The following is a 20,697-nucleotide window of genomic DNA, read 5'->3' on the forward strand; positions in this document are numbered from 1 at the left end:
ATTTGGGAGAGCAGCTTCACAGGTAGCAGGAAGGCCCCTGATTGGGGAAGCGGTCTGGGATTGATCTTTGCCTTTTCCTTTTGGTCAACAAATGACCATGTGAGGACCACACTACCTGTGCTGGTCCCTGTGCGGGGAGCTGGCACGTGATGGAGTTGTGTGACAATTGAGGGGGATCTCCATAGCAAGTGGGTAGGCCTAGCCAAAGCCTTCGGATGGAGTGGGGTGGGATGGAAGGTGGGGAAGCTGGGAAAGACCAGGAAATCTCCTCTGGGCTACTGGTGACATCAGAGATCACGCAGGTCCAATGAGATGAGTTCTGGTGAACTACATTTGTTTCTGAATTCTCTGTAATCAAGGGTTCCCTGATTCTTTTCTTCTCTGTGTATCTAAAGGTGCTGAGGCTCAAGCTTTCAGATCTATGGAAATGGCGGAGACACTCACCTGAGCCCTGGGATACCTTCTCCCTTCTTTCCTGTTTCCAAGTTTACACCTTTGGTTTAAGGTGTAAATGAAAGTCTGACTAGATGGAGGCTTGCCTGACCTCCACAATAAGAACCTAAAATGAGGACATGACCTTCTTCTTGTCAGTTATCAATGGTGAGACCACGAGGTGCTGTGGACACAGCATTGGTGGAGGAATCAAGGTTGTTAGGTTTCCAGGTTACACTTTGCTTCTTACTAGTGATGAGGACTTCCAATTGTGTTTTCTACGCTCTGGACCTCAGTTTTTTTTTGTTTTGTTTTGCTCATAAGTAGGGGCAAGAGTCCATGCCCTGGAACTTTATATGGCTCTTGAGAAAAATCAAAGGGGCACATTAGGCTGTGGACACCAATACATGGTCTATGAATAAATGAGCTGGTTAAAGTAGCTCACCTGGGATCACGGAAACTGTTTTTAAAGCTCTAAGAACTCTGAACGTCCGCAGGCCAGAGAACCCTGGGAGAGCTGTTGTTGTGCCGATGTATCTGTAGGACCAGAAGTCAGTCAGCATCTCGCAAGGAAAGGGTCCCAGAAATGCATGCAGCATAGATAAGGACAATTTGGGGTGACACGAGCCTAGGAAGGACCCAGAATAGATAGAGAATCTAATGGCACTTGCATTTACAGACTGACACTAACACAGACTGAATTGTCCCAATACCTTTCTGAATAGCCCCTTTGAGAAGATGCACTGTGGCTAGAGGCCCCCTGTGCTACATGTGTGGATGGATATTCAAGCATGTGGGCTTGGCCAACGAGTCTCTGCAGATACCGTTCCTCAGGGAAAGACCTTCAGGTCAGCTGGGTGCAAGGCTGTGCTTTGTCAGATCTACTTTGACATGCTAGTTATCAGATCAGATTTGAGGCCTCTGACCTCTCCCTCAGGATGTGAAATGAACCCTGGAAAGTGACTGGGAAAGCCATGCACTTTCAGATGAGGAAGCTGGATGGAGATAAGGAAGCCCGGAAGAGCGCGTGCATGGGCATGCCCATAGGCCCCATGCAGACACACACACAAATCAGCAGGGAGAAATACTCACGCCAGCGTAATGACACCAAAATCCAGCCAGTTCCAAGGATCTCGAAGGTAAGTGAACTCATTTAGAAAAAATCCTCTTGCCAGTATCTTTATCAAGGCTTCAAAGGTGTAAATGACAGTGAAGACATACCTGGGAGGGAGGAAGGGTGGGGAAAGAAAATTAACTGTGCCCTGGAAGGGGCTTAGAGGGAGAGCTGCTGGTATTGTTCCAAAGGAAAACGCATGAAGATCACCCCCGAGGTGGGGACTGGGAAGAAGGCAGGGTGAGGAGACAAGACTCAGACTGAGGAACTCTGAGGAGTAGTCGGGGCGGGCCAGGCTGGGCTGGGGGTGGGGGGTGGGGGATGAGTGTGGTTGAGATGATTGGCAGCACTGGCTTCTCTGAAGGTAAGCAGAGGACAATGGCAGGTGAAGAATCACCCTGAAGTTCAGAACGAGGATTGTCCTGCAGCCGGAGGTTCCCAGAGGTGCCCTGAGTTTGAGCTGGAGGCTCCTCTTCCAACCTGCTGGTGACTGAAGACATGGAAGAAGGACTAGGCCCTGTGACATTTCTCCACCCCAGACTTTTCTATTCCAATCGTCTTTTCTTCTGACACCATGCTGAGTCTCAGGGATCCCTGTCTAAGAGCCATATGAGGCAGGAGACTGTCATGGAAGAAAGAGCATTTATTTGCTCAGGAGGATGGAACCTGCTGGAGGATGACATCTCAAACTGCTGTTTTAATCTGCTGGGCACTTGGTGGCTTCAGTCCGAAGGGATGGGTCTGGAGCTCAGGTTGAGAAGAGGGCAGTGTTTCTCGAATGCGCAGAATCCCTGCCTCACCTGCAGTAGTTGTTCTCAATCAAACTCTAGCAAGCATCTGAACCACCTGGAGAGCTTGTTCAAACATGGATTTCTAGGCTGTCCCCGCAGCACCTGTCTCAGTCAGTAAATCTGGGGTGGGGCCCAAGAATTAGTCTTTTTCACAAGTTCCCAGCTGATGCTAATGCTGCCAGTGGGGAAACTACCCTTTTAGAACCACTGCCCAAGGGCTCCAGGTGCACACATAAATCACACAACTTCGGACACATTACCATTTTTAAGCTATAAACATAAACAACGGTCTTAGAAATGGGAAGACTTTTGATTAAATGTGGCAATTTGAACATACCATATGTATTTACTTCTATTTTTTCTGAAATTCTTCTTCAATGACAGTAAAAAGATTTTCAATGCATGAACCCACTAGGACAAAGATAGCAGAGAACACAACATCATTTTGGAAGTGAGAGTGAAGGCGGGTGCGTGGCCACTGACAGAGCAGACCCAAGAAAGCAGAAGCCTTAGCTGGCAGTGGGGAGTCCCCCGAAGCAAGGCAATCCACACTGCAGAGCCGCTCAGGACTTAGAGATGCTAAGTCCCTCTGAAATTGGGGCTTGTGGGGAGGATGGCAAAAATAGTCTGAAGGTCTTCACAAGAAGCAGCCGGGCTTTTGAGATCCTTCTCTACACCACCCATTCTATGAGAAACGGGCTCCAGAAATGGACTGGTTTTTCATCTCTCCAGGAGGTAAACATGAGGGAGGGCACTGCATACCGAAACAGGAAAAACTGACGTACTAAAAGGCAGGCAAACCTGTCACCCACTTGCTTCTCCTCCTCAGTAAGTTCTTACAAGCCTGGCAGTCGGGGTAATAGCCCAAGGCACTACAATATTAATATGGACAGCCTGCAACAAGCATCAGGAGTTTGAAAGATGCTTCTAACACCAAAGAGAAAGAAACCAAATAGGAAAAGAAAAAGAGACAATGCAGGCAGCAGAAAAGACGTTAGGAAAAAATGCTATCATTAATATTTTTAGAGTTAAGAGATGAGAAGAAACTGAATACATAAAATAAGAACAAAAGGTTATAAGTATGAATATTCCAAGAAGAAACAGAACTTTTGAAAATAAAAATATGGTAACAAAAGTAAAATATTCAGAGGAAGGCTGAAGAGAAAACTGAGGAAATCTCACAGAAAGTAGAACAAAAAGAAATGGATAAGAGGTGATAAAAAGTATAAAATTTAGAGAATTAGACCAATAGTTACAATGTCTGAGTAATAGGAAATCTAGAAAGAGATAGAAAAAATTACCAAAGAAATAATTCCAGAAAATTTCACCAAACTGAAAGACGTAAGTATTCAGTTATAAACACATACAAATGTTCAAGAAAATTAATGAGAAGTTTCATATCAAGGCATAACATCACAGACTTTCAGAGCATTTGCACAAAGACAAGAGCCTAACTCTTTTTGAAGGAGTGACAATCACAGGTCATGTACAAAAGAATGAGAATCAAAATATCAGCAGATGTCTCAATTGCAGCCTTGGAGGTTATAAAACAGTGGAACAATGCCTTCAAGATTTTTAGGAAAATGATTTCTAGCGTAAAATTTCTTTTACACCTAAACTGTTAAGAATGAAGACAATTATAGATACGCAAAGTCTCAGAAAATTTTCCTCCTATCTACCCTTCTAAGAAGGTTACTAGAGGATGTGCTCCACCAAAACAAGGAAATAACCAGTAAAGAGGAAGATATTGAATACAGGGAAAAGACAAATGGAATCCAAAAGAGGATGGAGAAGAAAAAGTCTCCAGAAAAGCAGTGTGTATCAGGCCGAGAGAACATGTAGAGTTCATTGTATATGGCCATGCCACATTTTGTTTATTCATTCATCTATTGATGGACATTTGCATTGTTCCCACCTTTTGGCCATTGTAAATAATGCTGCTATGAACATTCATGTACAACATACCTTTTAAAGTCTACTTAACAGCTTACAAACTAATCATTAATTAATTCAGAAATCTCTTTTAAAATTAGCTTTGTGATAATTTTAAATAAGACAAAAAAATCATTGAGCACTGCTTTCTCATATATATGGTCAATATATATTGACATTTGATTTATTCATAGTTTTGTTAAATTATGAAGTGAAATATCTGGTTGTTTACATACATAATAGTCATTGATTTTAAATGCCAATCACATTATAAGAAAAAGTTCTGATAAAGGAATTCTACCAATTGTTTTCTGCTTTGTTTCCAACTACAATATTTGTTATTGATTTTGAAACTGGCTTCATATTTTACCAGCAAGAATATAATTTACTTCTTTTTGCTAAAAGGGTAACTACAGTTTTCATGTTTTTCTAGACTTCAGCATCAAATTTTGACAATTTGGTACTGGAAAGTCTTTTGTTTGTACTAGAGAAAGTCAATCGGTTTAAGAGTGAGGTTGGTAAGTTTTATTGGAAAATAATGAGGAAGTTTTGGTAACTTTATATTATTTTTTGATAAAAGTGTTAATGGCTAATAAACTGGGTACTAGAACAAAAGGGTCATTAATTCAATACACTTTGATTATCATTTTTCATTGTCATGCTTTCTGTTTTCTCAATTATTTTTTATCTGCCTTTGTGAGATTATTGTTGGGAACTGCCCTGCCTGGTTTCAGAAGCTGTAACCCCCCTGGGCTAAGGCTGAGTAAAAAGACCTTGGGACCATAAGCCATTAAGGAAACAAAGCTTATCTTCCTTGTAGAGGCGCTGTCTCTGCCCCCTTTTCAACTCATCTTGCTTGACCCCAGGTGGATGACTGGTTAGCCACTGACAGGTAAGATTCCTCAAAGGAGAGATGACCTAAGACAGGCATGGTCACAAAGGGGCCCTCTGGGAAGGACTTGGGGGGCTATAGTAAAAGGGGGTGATGGACCCTTGCCCATTAGCTTTGACATAGCCTGAGTGCTCATTCGGTCTGCAAGAAGTCTCCCAATCTCTTGGCTGCCTTACTTCCTCTGCCTGATTTAAGCCTGAAACAATGCCTTAAGCCTGAAACATTGCCGGAGGTGGGTGTGGCCCTGTTCTGGAAAGGGCAGGTTCCTTGGGGTGATCAGGCCTAAGAAAGAATGCATAAAATCTTATGAAACCTACTTGGCTAATACCCTCAATTTAAATGATAAGGGTCCAAGCATGAAATGAGTTTGTTCCCCAGTTTTATGGACCTTTAATTATCTAACCCTGACTCAGAATAAGCCCTCAGAGTTCTTTGAATGTTATTTATTATTTGATCATTTCTGCTTGACAATGATTGATGAGCTTTACATATATACCCTGTAGTCCTATGCAAATTAAAGTCAACAAAATCCTGTCCAGGCAAGGGTCACAGTACTCTCCTCTTGAGAGAGTGGCTGAGCTGTCTCTTTTCCTCCATAGGACTTTGGTGGTCTATGTGAATTTGTTCATCTCATCCACAATGCCTCAGACACTGTGGGCCCAGTGTCCACATCAATTATTCACATCCATTGTCTGTTTGTCACATGACATACAGATCCAAGAAGCTTCATATTTATAATGGAGTCCATTTATTATATTTGTGAACTTATGTCATGTTGTAGGATTTATTTTTCTACTTTTGTCACTATTGTTATAGTTCTGCAAACCACTTCTGAAATGGTGATTCATTTTATGACTTGTGATATTCCACAATGTAACAGCAAGTGACAAATACAGGTTTAACGAATGTAATCGATCACTGTCAGGTGACAAGAAAATACATTATTCAAAATAAACATACCATGTTAACCAGTACAAACTCTAAGTTCTTGAATACACTGCTTTTAAGAACATAAAAAGTGAGAAATTCTATAAGAATTATGATTAATCTTACATTTCAGATTTTTTAAGTATCAGTGCATAAATGATTGCATAGCTACTTCTGAATCTGAAATGCTTTAGAGGCTATTGTGAGACTTCTAGTGACCAACAAAGGTCCCTACTTAGATCATGTATTGAGAAACTTGTAGGGGACAGAAGGGGCTGAGAACTGCTCTGCAAAGCCAAGGGAGAGGACCTGGCATTCCCAGAGACAACACAAAAAGAAGACAGGGAAGCAGCGAGCTGGGAAAGCAACTCAAAGGGCCATTTTATGAGAGAAGATTATGCCAGACTCATTTACTAGGATAGATGAGTCGAAATATTGGCAAACTGAATCAAGCAGTGGTCAAGTTAGAATATTTAAATATAGATTAGCAAATGTGTTCATGTAACCTACTATGTCAACAAGTGAAAGAATACATGATAATCTTAATAAATACAGAAATGTTGATAAAGACTAACACCCATTTATTATGAAACTCTTAGCAAGCCAAGAGTGGAAAGAAGTTTCTGTAACTTGATGAGGGGTAATTATGACTCCCATAGTCATCATGATAGTAGTGAAATGGAACTATACTCTATAAAAACAAGAGAAGAAAACTGCTCACTTTTATAGCTTCAGCATTGTGCTGAAGGTCCTGGCCAGTAAAATAAGACAGGAAAAGCAAACAAGGGGCACAAGAGTCATAAAGAAAGGAACACATTCATCATCATTTACAGATGATATAACTGTTTAAACAGAAAACCAAGAATCTATAGAGAAATGTTTAACTTGTTAAAGGACTCAGGAAAGTTGCTGGATGCAAAATCAATACATAGAAGTTAAAAACATTAATAGATTTTAGCAATAAAAATAAATATTCAAAAGGAAAACCAAAGTGGTAATGTAAGATAAGAAGTGTAGGAACTTTACATAAAACATTATAGTCCTGGCTGGTGTGGCTCAATGGATTAAGTGCTGGTCTGTGAACCGGAAGGTGGCTGGTTTGATTCCCTATCAGGGCACATGGCTGGGTTGTAGTAGGCCAGGTCCCTGGTTGGGGGCATCCAATTAATGTATCTCTCCCTCTCTTTCTCCTCCCCCTTTCCCTCTCCCTGAAAATAAATAAAATCTTTAAAAAAGACATTATAAGATATTATAGGAGAATATAAATGAAGGCCTACATAAATTGGAATACACACCATGCTGATGTGTGGAAGGCTCGATATTATACATGTGGCAATTTTTCCTGTGGCAATAAATAAATTCAATGTATTTACAACCAAAGTTTCAATAAAGTCGTAAGAAAAGAGCTTAAAAATCTGACTCTTAAATTGATATGAAGTAAAGAAGCAGGAAGAACCAAGATCATTTTCAAGAAGACAAAAGAAAGGGCTGCTACCACCAACCAGGTTACATCTTACCATATAAGCATGGGGAGTGACAAATACCTTACTAGGGGGAACAGACTTGAGCATGCATGGGAATCTGGTACATGACTGAGGTAGCAGAAGGATTCACTTAGGAAATGAGGACCTGTGAAAAGTGGTGATGAAGTAATTTGAATGGAAAAATGTTAGGAGCCTATTTTGTGCACACAGGTGCACACAAATCTAGAAGGGCAAAATATCTACTCAGAGGACGAAATACAGGGTGGGACAAAAGTAGTTTTATAGTTGTGAGTGCTCGAAACTTGGAGTTTATTCTTGTCTTATTCTTGATTAATTATTGCATTATTTTCCATACAAACAACTGTAAACCTACTTTTGCTCCTCCCTGTATTATGACTTTTAGAAGAAAATACAGGAGACATTTTATAGAATAACACTAAAAAAATGAATGAAATAAGACTAGATGTGTTAGACACATCTAGTGTTAGACGTGTTGTGTTAGACAAACACAAAAACGCCACATTGATTTTTAAACAAGCATCAGCTAAAGCATGCATACAACATGGTATCACTCCTCTAACTCTGCAAAGATACAAAACACTGTTCCACGTGCAGTGCCAGGTACCCATTTCCCAGCTGCTATACCTTTAGCTTCATTTCACCTGTTCTTTTCCAGATGAGAAAACAGTTCTTTCTATTGTGCTTTTCCCTGCAACCGTTTTGCCAAATGTTTCTCCAGATTCTCAGTATGGTTAGTGACGAGCATCCTAGAAACACCAAAGGGCCCCTTCAATGACTCTCTGTGAGCTCAGGGCGTGGGGAAAGTTCTGCTCTGGTCACTGTTGATACTTTATTATACATCTCCTGGTACTTCACACATCCTCCTGGGGCCTAATATGATATATTCTTCCTCCCTTTGGCCCCAGTAAATCTCCAGTTTCTTTCTGAACATAAGAAGGGATTTAAAAAATAGAACATAAATACATTTATTATATAGTATAAATATATAAAGTCTTCCCAATGCAGACTGATAGGCAGGCAGTCTGTGGGGGAAGGGAGCTGCCTTTAACAGCAGGTAACAGCGCAAAGCTAACATTTCAGGGAGCTTTACTGTCAGGGAGCAGAGATAAGGGATGGGAACCACTTGTGCCCAAAAGACTGTATCAGGAACATGGTGATAGGATCAGCTTCTGATTCCTCACTGGCTATGGTTTAATTTCTACTCAAAATACACAGCATGATCTCGTAGCCCCAGTCTCTCCCAAGGACATGTACTTTTTTCCTTTGGGCTCTCAGCAACACAGTACACCACCAAGAGCTGTTATCAGTTTTGCATTTTGAAAAAAAAATATGGAGTCTGATCATTCTCATGAGGCTGAGAATATGGAATATCACCCAATACCTGTCACACAAATTTCTAGAACTAGGACCAGATAGGTAGATTTTTATCTTTTACATTTTTTCAAAGTGTGTTTATAAAGAAAACTGTGTCAACTATTTAGTTAATACAAAGTCTGATAAAGAATGGATTTAATAATTAGTGGGGATGAAAACTGGTACAACTTTGGAAAATGATTTGGCAGTATCTCAAAAATTAAAATGTTACATCCCTTTGAACTAGCATTTCCATGTTTAGGAATTCACCCCTTGCATTCGTCCATGTTACGTGTACAAAGATATGTGTGTAAGGTCATTACTCGAAGAACTGAGATGACAAAATTTCAGAATCGTGTTGACTAAAATCAACACAAGGACCCATCAGTAGAATGACAGGTAAATAAATTTGGCTTCATCCATGTAAGTAAAATCCATTCAGTTAATTTCTACAAAGTATCTGCTGCTGGGATTTCTCTTGGGATTTCAGTGAATCTGCAAATTAATTTGGGCAGCACTAACCTGAGCTATACTTACATTTACTCAGATACTTTAAGTTTTCTCTCAATAATGTTTCGTCATTTTTCAGTATAAAGATTTGGGCAAGTTTGTTACAATAGCTTTTGGGTTTATTAGTTCCACTGTTTTTTAAATTTTCTAACTAATTAATTTGCCCTAAATTATTGATTTCTTTCTGTTTTCCTTTCACTTATTGTTCTTTGTGTAGCATTATGTTAGGTATTAAATAATTCTTTTCATTTTTTTACTGATACGAATATTCCATGCTTCATTGCCATAAATTACTTTCTGAGCACATCTTTGACCACACCATACAGGTTCAGATTAAAGTGTGTGTTTTTGTTTTTCTTCCCTAGAAATTCCATAATTTTAGTTTCTAGTTTTTCTTTCATCTAAGAGGTTTTTAAGAGAGATTTTTTGTACTCCATTTTATTCAATGTTATAAAAATATTTTTCCTATATCATTAAAATTGTTGTGAATATTAACCATAATATATATTGTTTATGCTCTATAAGAGAGATTTTTTTTAAAAAATGTCAAACAAAAAGGCCTCTCTTTTTCTGATTTTGTTATTATTTTCTAATTTTATTGCAGTGTGGTCAAAGAATGTTTTCTTTATTTCTACTTTTTGGAGCTTATTGAGGTCTTGTGGTGGTTTAATATGTGGCCAATTTGTATGGTCATTTGAAAAGGCATTACATTTACTTTTCAGAGAATAGAGTTTAACATGTTAATCAGATTGAACTTATTAATTCCAATACTAAGGTCACGTGTATTTTTTTTATATTTTATTTTTTATTTTGAACTGTGATAGGCTAGAATACATCCATTAGACTTTCCTGTCCTTACAATGTTTTTGTCTATTTACCGTTATACACTTACATTTTTGACTGATGAGCATTGTTGCCACATTGTTACAAAGATGTGCATTGCTGTTGTCAATTACTTGGCATTCCATTGTGTCATTTTTGTTCTGTTTAATATTTTTTGGTCTAAATTCCACCTTCTCTGATACAAAGATCATGCCTCCTGCTCTCTCTTGTTTGCCTTGGCTTGTACCTGGGCCCACTCTTTAATTTTGACCTTTCTGTATCATCTTGAGCAGCATATTTTTTATTGAAGTTAGGTATTACATTGTTTTATGTATATGAACTTTTTAAACAGATGCTTCAAACCCATTTATATTTATTAACACGACAGATTTGTTTGTTTTTTTTTATTTTTTTTGAAGATTTTATTTATTTATTTATCTTTAGATGGGAAGGAGAGAGAGAGAGAAACATCAATGTATGGTTGCCTGTCATGTGTCCTCCGCTGGGAGTTGGCCTGCAACCCAGGCATGTGCCCTGACTGGGAATCGAACCGCAATCCTCTGGTTCGCAGGCCCGCACTCAATCCACTGAGCTACACCAGCCAGGGCTCAGATTTGTTTGATTTTAATTTACTTACATTATGTTATGTATTTCATAGCTTTTTCAAATATTTCATTATCAGATATGCTTGATTGGCTTTGTTTTTTGTGCACGATTCCAAATTTAGTACAGTTTTTATTTTAGTTCTAGTGGCTGCCTTCGTAAGTATAAATTTATCATTACAATTAAAGCTATGTAACACACTGCCCTTGGTATGCCATCTCTAAACAATATCTTATTTCCACTTAGCAGTTCTCTTTCCTCTTCCCTCTGCTTTGTCCATCATCTGATTGTATGCATATGAGTAATGTGTTTGTCATGGTCACCTTTGTATTCTTAAATATAATTGTTTTTCATTCCTGATTTGTCACCTTTAAAGAATACTCTTTAGTCCTGGCTGGTGTAGCTCAGTGGATTGAGCGAGGGCCTGTGAACCACACAATCGTGGTTCGATTCCCAGTCAGGGCACATGCCTGGGTTGCAGGCCAGTTCCCAGCAGGGGATGCACGAGAGGCAACCATACATTGATGTTTTTCTCCTTCTCTTCTTCCCTTCCCTTCTAAAGATAAATAAATAAAATATTTTAAAAATATTTTTAAAAAGAATACTCTTTAATGTCTTGATAGTAAAGAGGCAGCAATAAGTGAGCACACTCTTCTCCCACATTCTTTCCTCTTTCCACTCCTGATTTTTGCTATTTGTATCATGTCAACAGTTTCAGGGCCTCGGTGATTTACAGTTTTCGGTATTCTGCATTTTATGTAATGGTCATTTATTTTTTAAAAATTATTTTGTTTTTAAGCTTTTTATTATGATACGTAATGTGCATGAGGAACATGCACATGAAATATACATTAGTAGTATAAATCAATTGCACGAGTCAGTCTGGGCTGCCATCACAGAATGCCATAGATGAGGTGGTTAACAAAAATTAATTTTCTCCCAGTTCTGAAGGCTGGAAGTTAGAGACCAGGGTGCCAGCAGGGCCAGGTGCTAGTGAGGGCCTGCTTCCCAGCTGGTTGAAGTCCTATTTCTTGCTGTGTCCTCACAAGGCAGAGGTAGCTCTGGTGTCCACTTCTCTTCTCGTAAGGGTACCAGTTCTATTGGGCCACAGCTCTGCCCTTTGACCTCATTTAACCTGAATCACCTTGTTAAAGGTTCCTTCTCCAATACGGTCACATGGTGAGGGGCAGTTAGGGCTTTGGGGGGAGACACAATTCAGTCCCTAGCAGCTGTGTGTCAAACTGCTCGTGTCCAAAATGAACATGATGAGCGTCCCACAAGCCCCTTCCCAATTATGTCCTCCCTTCTCTGCCTAGAGGTTACTACTGCCCTAATTTTTGCTATTTTTTGTGACTTTTTATTTGTATTTTCATCTCCCAAGTATGTATCCCTAAATGAAATAGTGAAGTTTTGGTTTTTTAGAAAATTTTTGTCTAAATGGAGTCATATTTATATAATCTTTTGTATCTGGCTTATGTTGTTCAATATTATATTCCTAAGACTTCACCCTGTTGTGTGGAGCTATAGTTTATTCATTTTGGTTGCTGTACATTACTCTTTTAAGAACATAATGGTGAGGCCCTGGCTGGTGTAGCTCAGTGGATTGAGCATGGGCCTGCAAACCACACGATCGAGGTTCGATTCCCAGTCAGGGTACATGCCTGGGTTGCAGGCCAATTCCCATCAGGGGACTCATGAGAGGCAACCATACACTGATATTTCTCTCCTTCTCTCCTTCCCTTCCTCTCTAAAGATAAATAAATAAAATCTTTAAAAAAAACAACAAAACAAAAAGAACATAACGGTGATGTTTAATGTATTCAATAATTTACGAACATTAGGTTGTTTCCAACTTTTGGCTTTTATGGGCAATGTTCCTAAACTTTCTTGTAGCTGTTTCCTGGGGCCCATAAGTACATATTTCTATTGAGCGTATGTTCCTAATAGTATAATTAGAAGACGACAGTGTGTGTGTGTTCTCACCTTTACTTGATTACATCCACTTCTTTCCAAAAAGGCCATTCAAATTTGCATTCCCACCAGCAGTACATGAGTTTCTGTTGTTTCATGTATCTCTCGATCTTTGAATTGTCACAGTTTTAAAATGTCCTCATCCGATGAGCAAATAATAATCTCTCAGTGTGATTTTAGTGTACATTTCCTTCATTAAGAAGGTTAAGAATATTTTCATATGTTTATTGATCATTTGGATTTCTACTTTTGAGAAGCAATTATTTAAATTTTTGCTCATTTTAAAATTGGTTGCTTTGATCACGAGGGTATGGAGAGAGGGGAACCCTCAAGCACTGCTGGGGGCGATGCAGACTGGCACAGCTGCTATGGAAAACTGGGTGGAGGCTCCTTAGAAAATTCAAAATGGAACTGCCTTTTGACCCAGAGATTTCACTTCTGGGAATATATCCAAAGAAACCTGAAATGCTAATTTGAAAGAATATGTGCCCCACTATGTTCACTACAGTGTTATTTACAATATCCAAGATGTGGAAGCAGCCCAAGTGTCCATCAGCAAGTGAGTGGATAAAAAGGCTGTGGTATAGTTAACCAATGGAATACTACTTGGCCATAAAAAAGAAGAAAATCTTACCTTTTGCAACAGCATGGATGGACCTGGAGAATATTGTGCTAAGTGAATTAAGCCCTTAGAGAAAGACAAATACTTATGATCTCACTCATATGTAGAATCTAGTGAACAAAATAATTTAGCAAATGAAGTAGGTGCATAAATACATAGAACAGACTGACAGCTATCAGAAGGGAGAAGGGTTAAAGGGCTGGATGAAAAAAAGGTGAAGGAATTAAAGTGAGAGCCAGGGGGAAAGAGGGGTGAGGGGAGGTGGAAGAGGACAAAGGGGGGGTGGTGATAAATGGGGAGAGAAAGAGACTGTACTTTGGGCAATGGGCACATGATGCAGAAGATGATTTTTGAGTTGTACCCTTGAAATTTGTATGGTTTTGTTAACCAATGTCACCCCAATAAATTCAGTAATATGAAATAGGTTACTCTGACATATTTCTAGTTTATTTGTATAGGCTCATTATTTGGGACATGAACACTTTTTAGGTATACACATTGCAAATATTTTCTACTCAGTAGGTCTGCTTTTTTGCTCTCACAAGGCTGTCTTCTGATGAACAGAAATTCTTAATTTTAATATACTAAAATTATGTTGCTTGCTACTTCTTTAAAAAAGTCGTTACCTTTTATGAAAGTATAGCAATTTCCTTCTAGTTTTACTTTTCTAAGAGTTTTAAATCATAAGCAGATATCAAATTTTAGCAAATAACTTTCAGCATCAATTAAGATGATCACATGATTTTTTACCTTTATTAATAGAAAAAGAACATATTTCTTATTGTGCATGTTTTAATGTTATAGTCAGCAAAAGAAAGGTAAAGTTGGAAAAGAGAAAGCTTTACAGAACTCCTGTTATTGTGCACAGGTGTGTCCAGATTGACCTGGGGCAGAAATGCCTCTCCCAGATGAATGAGCGAAGGATATTTTTTTAAAGTTCCTACATCCTGAAACTGCAGGGGTTCCATTTGCTAACTCAGGGAGATAACATGATCTTAGAAACATTAAGGTTACTTTGCAGTGTATGAGCCTTGATAACTTACCCAGTTTCATTCATGAATTATCTTCTGAATATGTTCCAGAACCATTTGTTTTTAACTCTGTCTCAATTTTATTTCTGCCTCCCTTCCCTGAAGTTCCTTTATGGGTGCAACTAGCAGGTGAGTGGGTGCATATGTGGCAGGAACTCACCTGCCCAGACCATGGGAACTGGACCTTCTGGGACTGAGACCACAGCATTGTTATTTTTAAAACCTCCCCAGGAGATACCAATGTACAGCCAAGGGTGAGAACCACTAACCTATAGCTCTTTAAGGCTGAAAATCCTGTGTGTGTCTGTGAAACAAATTCTACAGAGAAGACATATGACCATTACAAAGTCAGATAAACAATAGGATTCCAGCCCTGGCTGGTGTGGCTTGGTGGTTGAGTGCTGGCCTGCAAATCAAAGGATCATTGGTTCAATTCCCAGAGTAGGACACATGTCTGGGTTGTGAGCCAGGTCCCTAGGAGGGCGCATGTGAGAGGCAACCACACATCTATGTTTCTCTCCTCCTTTCTCTCTCCCTTCCCCTCTCTAAAAAAATAATAAAATCTTTTTTTTAAAAAGGATTACACATTACCTAAATGAGATCCTGCAGAACAAAAAAAAGGGAAAAAACACTGCCAAGTGGAAGAAGAAAAGAAGAGGACAAGAAGGGAAGGCTCAGAGTGACAGCAAATCTACTCACTCGATTTTTTCTGGAATGTCGTTTTGGGTCATGCATACACAGTTGACCACAATAGTGACTGTAATAAATGTACTGAACCACCTGAGAGTCTGTGTTAAGGAAAAGATCAGAGTCCCCATGTTTTCTTGGTGGCATCTGTGATCACCTTGATGCTGAATGATTGATTTCATCACTCTTAGCTGGGATCAACTTTACAGTCTTGTCACTTAATAACCAGTAACATTTACTGAGTGCCTACCCTGGGCAGCATGCTTTGTACACATTATTTCTAACACAATTACCCTACAGGTGGATATTATTATCTATATTTTGGGCCTATGAACGCAGTCTGACAAAGCTTAAGTAACATTTCCCCGGTCACACAGCTAGCCAGCCACAATGCTGGGGTGTGAACTCAGACCCTTTGATAACAGAACTTTGGTGAAAGGAAATGGCGTCCCTCCTCCAAAATGTCCTTCTGCCCTGAGGACTTCATTTCACTATACAATGTGGCCTGAAATTTTACTATACAATATGGCCTGAAAAAGGGACATCTATAAATGTCCCCTTTCCCCCTAAAAGACAAAGAGAATACTCCTAGAAATTTAGAAGTAAAGGGAGCTTTTATGGGAATTAGTTTAGGCAGATTGCTTTCCTAATTTAGCTGAGGTCAGTTACACTGAGCAAGTGGACTTCTGGCCAGAAATGGTGGAGGCAGGACCAGGAAGCAAAATGCTGGTTCCAGGTGCAAATTCCAAATAGGACTAGGTGAGAACTCTGCACAGCCAGAAAGGAGAGCCTTAGAGGAAAGGTTGAGTAAGGGATTTATCAAAAGTGGAAGGATACTGAACAAGAAGGCAAATGGAAGGGGGTAAATATATGGCAAAAAAAAGTTGGTGGGGAAAATCCAGTCATAATTTTCTCCTGTTGGACATTTTTCTCAGAACTAGCTGGATTCTGAACAATTACTTCCTGAAGAAAAATAAGCCTGCAGATGAGCTTGACCTACAGAGAGTGAACCACTCATCTTTCTTAATTTCAACTTGAACAGAAGCATTTAAATCTATTTTAGTTTTTGTAAATGCCTTTAATGTGCCCTGTTTTATAGTTACTTAGGAACAAATCTATTTTTAAAAAGGGAAATTCTTCTAGTTAATCCCCATTTTTCTGTTGACTTGCAACTAAAGTAAGAAATGCGTTCACATGATGGGAGGATGTTAACCCAAGGTTTAACTTAAAATAATATTTTCAATTCCACAAATGTATAAAAGTAATATGATATATTGTGTATGATGTTATTATAACAACATTCATATTAAGTTTTATTAGAATTACAATTTTGATGAAAAAATAATACTAGGACACTGAAATCTCATACCTTAAAGAGTATCTTTTGGGGCTAGAGTTACCAAGTTCATGAGATTTAAACATATAAATGTAGATTTTGGTAATTCTGTGACAAAGAGACCCTCAACAGCTTTTTCTGTCCTGCTGTATGTCCACTGCACAATTATCAACTCACAAAATCTCAAGATAGAAAGACTATTCACTAATCACTTGGTTCTTTAAAGGGATATTATTTCTAATGAGCTGTTTCTGACTTATCTCTATGTAATTCAACTAGAATGCATGGAGAGAATTTTGAATATTTGCTGTTTTGCTTTATTTTTAATTGTACGTAATGGCACATATATTTAAAAATCTAAGAAGAGATGACATAATGAGAGAATAAGTTACCCCAATTCATTTCCATCAACTGCCTTCTTCCTTGTCGCTGATACTGCTCTAAGCAGGATGCAAGCTGGACATTTTAACCAGTGGGTAACCTTGGACAATTTACTGAATGCTTCTGTGTGTCAGTTTTATTATTTGTAAAGTGTGGGTGGTTTCTGTACCTATAAAAGTGTTGACACTTAGAAGGTATTTAGCAAATGGGAGCCTACTAGTATCATTAGAATCCTCTGTAGAATCAAGAAATTCAAGATTCATTTAAGAAAATATAATTTCCACTGGTTAGCTATAAAGTAAAGAAAAGGAATTGTCTATACAACTTTCCCAGGCAGCAGTTTCATGTTGAGAAGACCAACCCTGGCAGGGCTACCAGCTCCCTGGGAGCTGTCCAGCAATCCAATGAGCTGAGCAAGGGTGTGGGGAGAGAGTTTCTTTTACTGGGAGCCTGCTAAGAGGATGGCTACCATCTGCCAGACAGCTGAGGCAAGGCTGTTCTTGCAAATCAACCTCCTGGAAGCCAAAGCTGAATTTGTCATTAGGAACTTCCAACTTGGACAGTCACCAGGGAAAATCCTTGGAAACCAAGCCAAAGCCTCTTCTTTGTATTAGTTTGGCTGGCCTTGGAAAAAACAAAACCCCCCACCCACTAGTAAAATCCCCAAACTGAACCCAGCTTCTGAAGCTACCTAGAGCAATTAAGCAATTAATACAATACAGATATTTGACCAATATATCTCTGATCATTACATTGCCCAATGGCATGAACCTCAGGCTATTAACATTTTTAACCTGCTGGTAGTTTGGGGGTAACTCACTAACCAGTAACCCCACTGGTTACGGGGTCCCACTGAAACAATCTACTCTCTGACTGTTGTGGTCTGTTCTCTTGGCCCTCTGGGAGATGCTGATCTTTTGCCCAATAAGCAGCCACTCCCTGGTATATCCAGGGCACAGCTATACTGTGCCTATTTCATTGACCCAAAGAAGACTTGGGGTCCCATTAGTCATCTTTATGTTGTAGGACGAGCAGACCACATATGGTGAGAATGTGCCTGGAATATCAGCAAAGCTCCCCTCACAAAGAAAGCATTTCTGAACACACGCATCCATAGGTGTGTCCACACTAGTCTAGGTGAGCTCAATCCCATCTCCATGTCATGCAAAGACATCTTCTGTTTTGGGACTGCCTTCAGGTATTGGATACATTAAAGCCACTAATACCTTTTTTCAATTTAATGACTGAAAAAGGAGTTCAATTGGAGGGAGACTCTATTGTTAACCTCTGAAGAAGGTACTGAACACAGTGGGCAAGGTCTGATTCTAACATGTGGAAGAATCAATCACACAAAGGATATGAGTGGACAGACACTTTGATGGCTGTTCTTCTGATCCGGTTGAAAGGACTGAACAGGCCCAGGGCCCGAGTGGCACTAAACCGGGAAATGGTCCTTGTTTTGTTCAGCACCATAAATGTCTAAAACAAACAAAAGAGAAAGAGGACCTCTAGTGAAAAATACACATCCTCACACAACCATGTTTTTTTAAAAGATGTAATTTAATTTATTTTTTAGAGAGGGGAAAGGAGAGAGAAATAGAGGGAGAGAAACATCGATGTGTATTTTCCTCTTGAGTGTGGACCTGGCCTGAAACCTAGGCATGTGTCCTAGACTGGGAATCAGACCAGTGACCCCTTGATTCACAGGCCAGCACTCAACCACTGAGGCACACCAGCCAGGATGCAACGACCATGTTTTTGAGCATGAGTGGCATCATCTCAGGGTCATGAGCAAGAGGGTTCTGGGAACCATGAGTCAATGAGAGCCAAATGGAAAAGCAGAGAGTTAGGGAGGGTCAGGGACTAATAGCCATATGCCTACCCCCACAGCAAGACCTCAGGTCCTGTGGCTGACTGTGCGTCACAATGAGCCCACCACAAGTACCCAATGGGCAGGTGGCTGACCATGGAGTAGCTAAGAAGCATCATGCCCAGGACTGAAGGATGGAGTTCTGGTGGCATTTAATTTCTCTTCTAATTAGTGGATTATCCCTGGTCCTGCAATGTTTTTTCTGTTCTTCACCTCCCATGTCTTCCCTTTTAAACCCTCCTCTGAGCATCTTGGAGGTGAGGCTCTTGGCATATTAGAGGGAGGAGGAAGACATTCTAGTGCCATTATTTTCTCTACAAACCATGTTGGAGATGGCTGATTCCTGCCCCTCCCAACTCCAAAATGTGCATACACCATTTTTTTTAGCTGTGGAAAGTACCTAAAGTGCAATACAAACTGGATAATTATCATGGAACAGCTCTTGTTCAAACTAGTGGTTCTCAAACTTTTTGATTTGGGGACATTTTCATACTATCACAAATTACTGAGGACCCAACAGAGCTTTTGGTAAAGTTTATACCTTTTTGCTTATACCATATGTATGTGTATGTATGCATGTGTGCTTGTGTTTGTACATGTATGTATATAAATACATGTTTGTGTGTGTATATATATACATATTATTAGAAATTTAAAATGTAGGAAATTTTTAAACACAGGAATATACAAGCTTAATCCCAGTAGCTGTTAGAATGATGATGTCACCTCTATCAATTCCTCTACACTTACTACTGTGTGTTCACAAAGAGTGTGAGTGAAAAAGACAAATGACATCTAAATATTAGCATCTAATAGTGTTGACCTGATGAACTCAATAAAAGAGTTGTGAGAAGCCCAGGGGTTCTGAGATCATACTTTGAGGACCACTGGTTTAAATCATCCTCATTTCTTTTCCCTTTACCTATTCTGCACACACCCCAAAACCCCTGCTCCCCGCTTGCCAAGAAAACCAACACCTCTGGAGATCCTTGGTCACAACTCATCCAAAAGAACAGCCAACTTCCTTTGACAACTACACAATAGTTCTCCCTGATTTTGAGGATTGAGGTTCAATTAGCCTCTCCCATCAATACGATAAAGATTCAAAGAGAATGTTGGAGAGGCAAGTTAAATATATTTCTCATTGACTGAGTCCAGCTGACAACCACACCACCCAAGGTGCAGGAGGACTCCCTGGGCTGGGTGGGGACAGAAGCTTCCCCTCCCAGAGCTGAGAACGGCCATCCCAGCCAGCAGTCCTTTACCTGGTTTAGCCCTTACCCGGTGTGTACTGTAGAAGGGGTCCAGATCCTCTAGGGGCTCCCCGACCAGCTCTGCTGGGAGCTCACCATAGAACTTGGGTAGCTGGTTGCAGGCTTTCAAGTCCAGCTGGGGCCGAGTCTTCTCTTCATCCTTCTGCTTCTTCTCCCTCTGCTTACCTTTGGCTTTCTTGGCTGCCTGCTGGGCAGCAATTCTTTTCTCAATCTCCACCAAGGACTCTGGAGTGAATCGACGGAAGTTGGTAGTTCCCAGGGACCCAAAGGGCAATTCCATCTTCTCATTCTTCTTTAGGAAGAATTTACACTCTTATGAGAGTGGACATAAGAGTGGACACAGAGAAATAACAGCTGACCCACTGGCCCTCTTCCTCATATCTCTCCCAACTTTCTTGCTAAAACATCTCCCCTACCCACTTTTCCTAGTCCTTAACTCACACACTAAGCTCTCCCCAGGACCCCACAGCCCCCATACCACTCAGGAGAGGCTGTTCATTCCATCCTACTCCAGGTACTGCAGGGTCATGTCTATGCTCTCCATGAGCTTCTAAGTCACTGCTCCTTCGTCATTTTGTAACCCACCACCAGATTTAGCCATGCTGCCCTCTCTCCTCATTTCTATGACCACGGAGCAACTCTCT

At 39.9% G+C, this 20,697-nt stretch overlaps 1 protein-coding gene across 3 annotated transcripts in view; it reads right to left on the reverse strand.

Moving 5' to 3' along the window:
- Nucleotides 1-20,333, reverse strand: part of SCN10A (sodium voltage-gated channel alpha subunit 10) — a 79,698-nt gene extending 59,365 nt beyond the window's left edge. For all 3 annotated transcript variants that reach the window (XM_037030454.1, XM_037030453.1, XM_037030452.1), the window contains exons 1-5: nt 20,061-20,333; nt 18,261-18,388; nt 15,205-15,285; nt 1,525-1,653; nt 878-969 (exon numbers count right to left, since the gene is read on the reverse strand). In XM_037030454.1, the coding sequence (XP_036886349.1) occupies nt 878-969; nt 1,525-1,653; nt 15,205-15,285; nt 18,261-18,388; nt 20,061-20,333 (703 nt within the window). The remainder of the gene's footprint in view (nt 1-877; nt 970-1,524; nt 1,654-15,204; nt 15,286-18,260; nt 18,389-20,060) is intronic.
- Nucleotides 20,334-20,697: the final 364 nt, after the last annotated feature.

Source organism: Sturnira hondurensis, unplaced genomic scaffold, assembly GCF_014824575.4.
Source record: "Sturnira hondurensis isolate 20B ecotype Veracruz unplaced genomic scaffold, ASM1482457v3 Scaffold0020787, whole genome shotgun sequence".
Lineage (NCBI taxonomy): Eukaryota > Metazoa > Chordata > Mammalia > Chiroptera > Phyllostomidae > Sturnira > Sturnira hondurensis.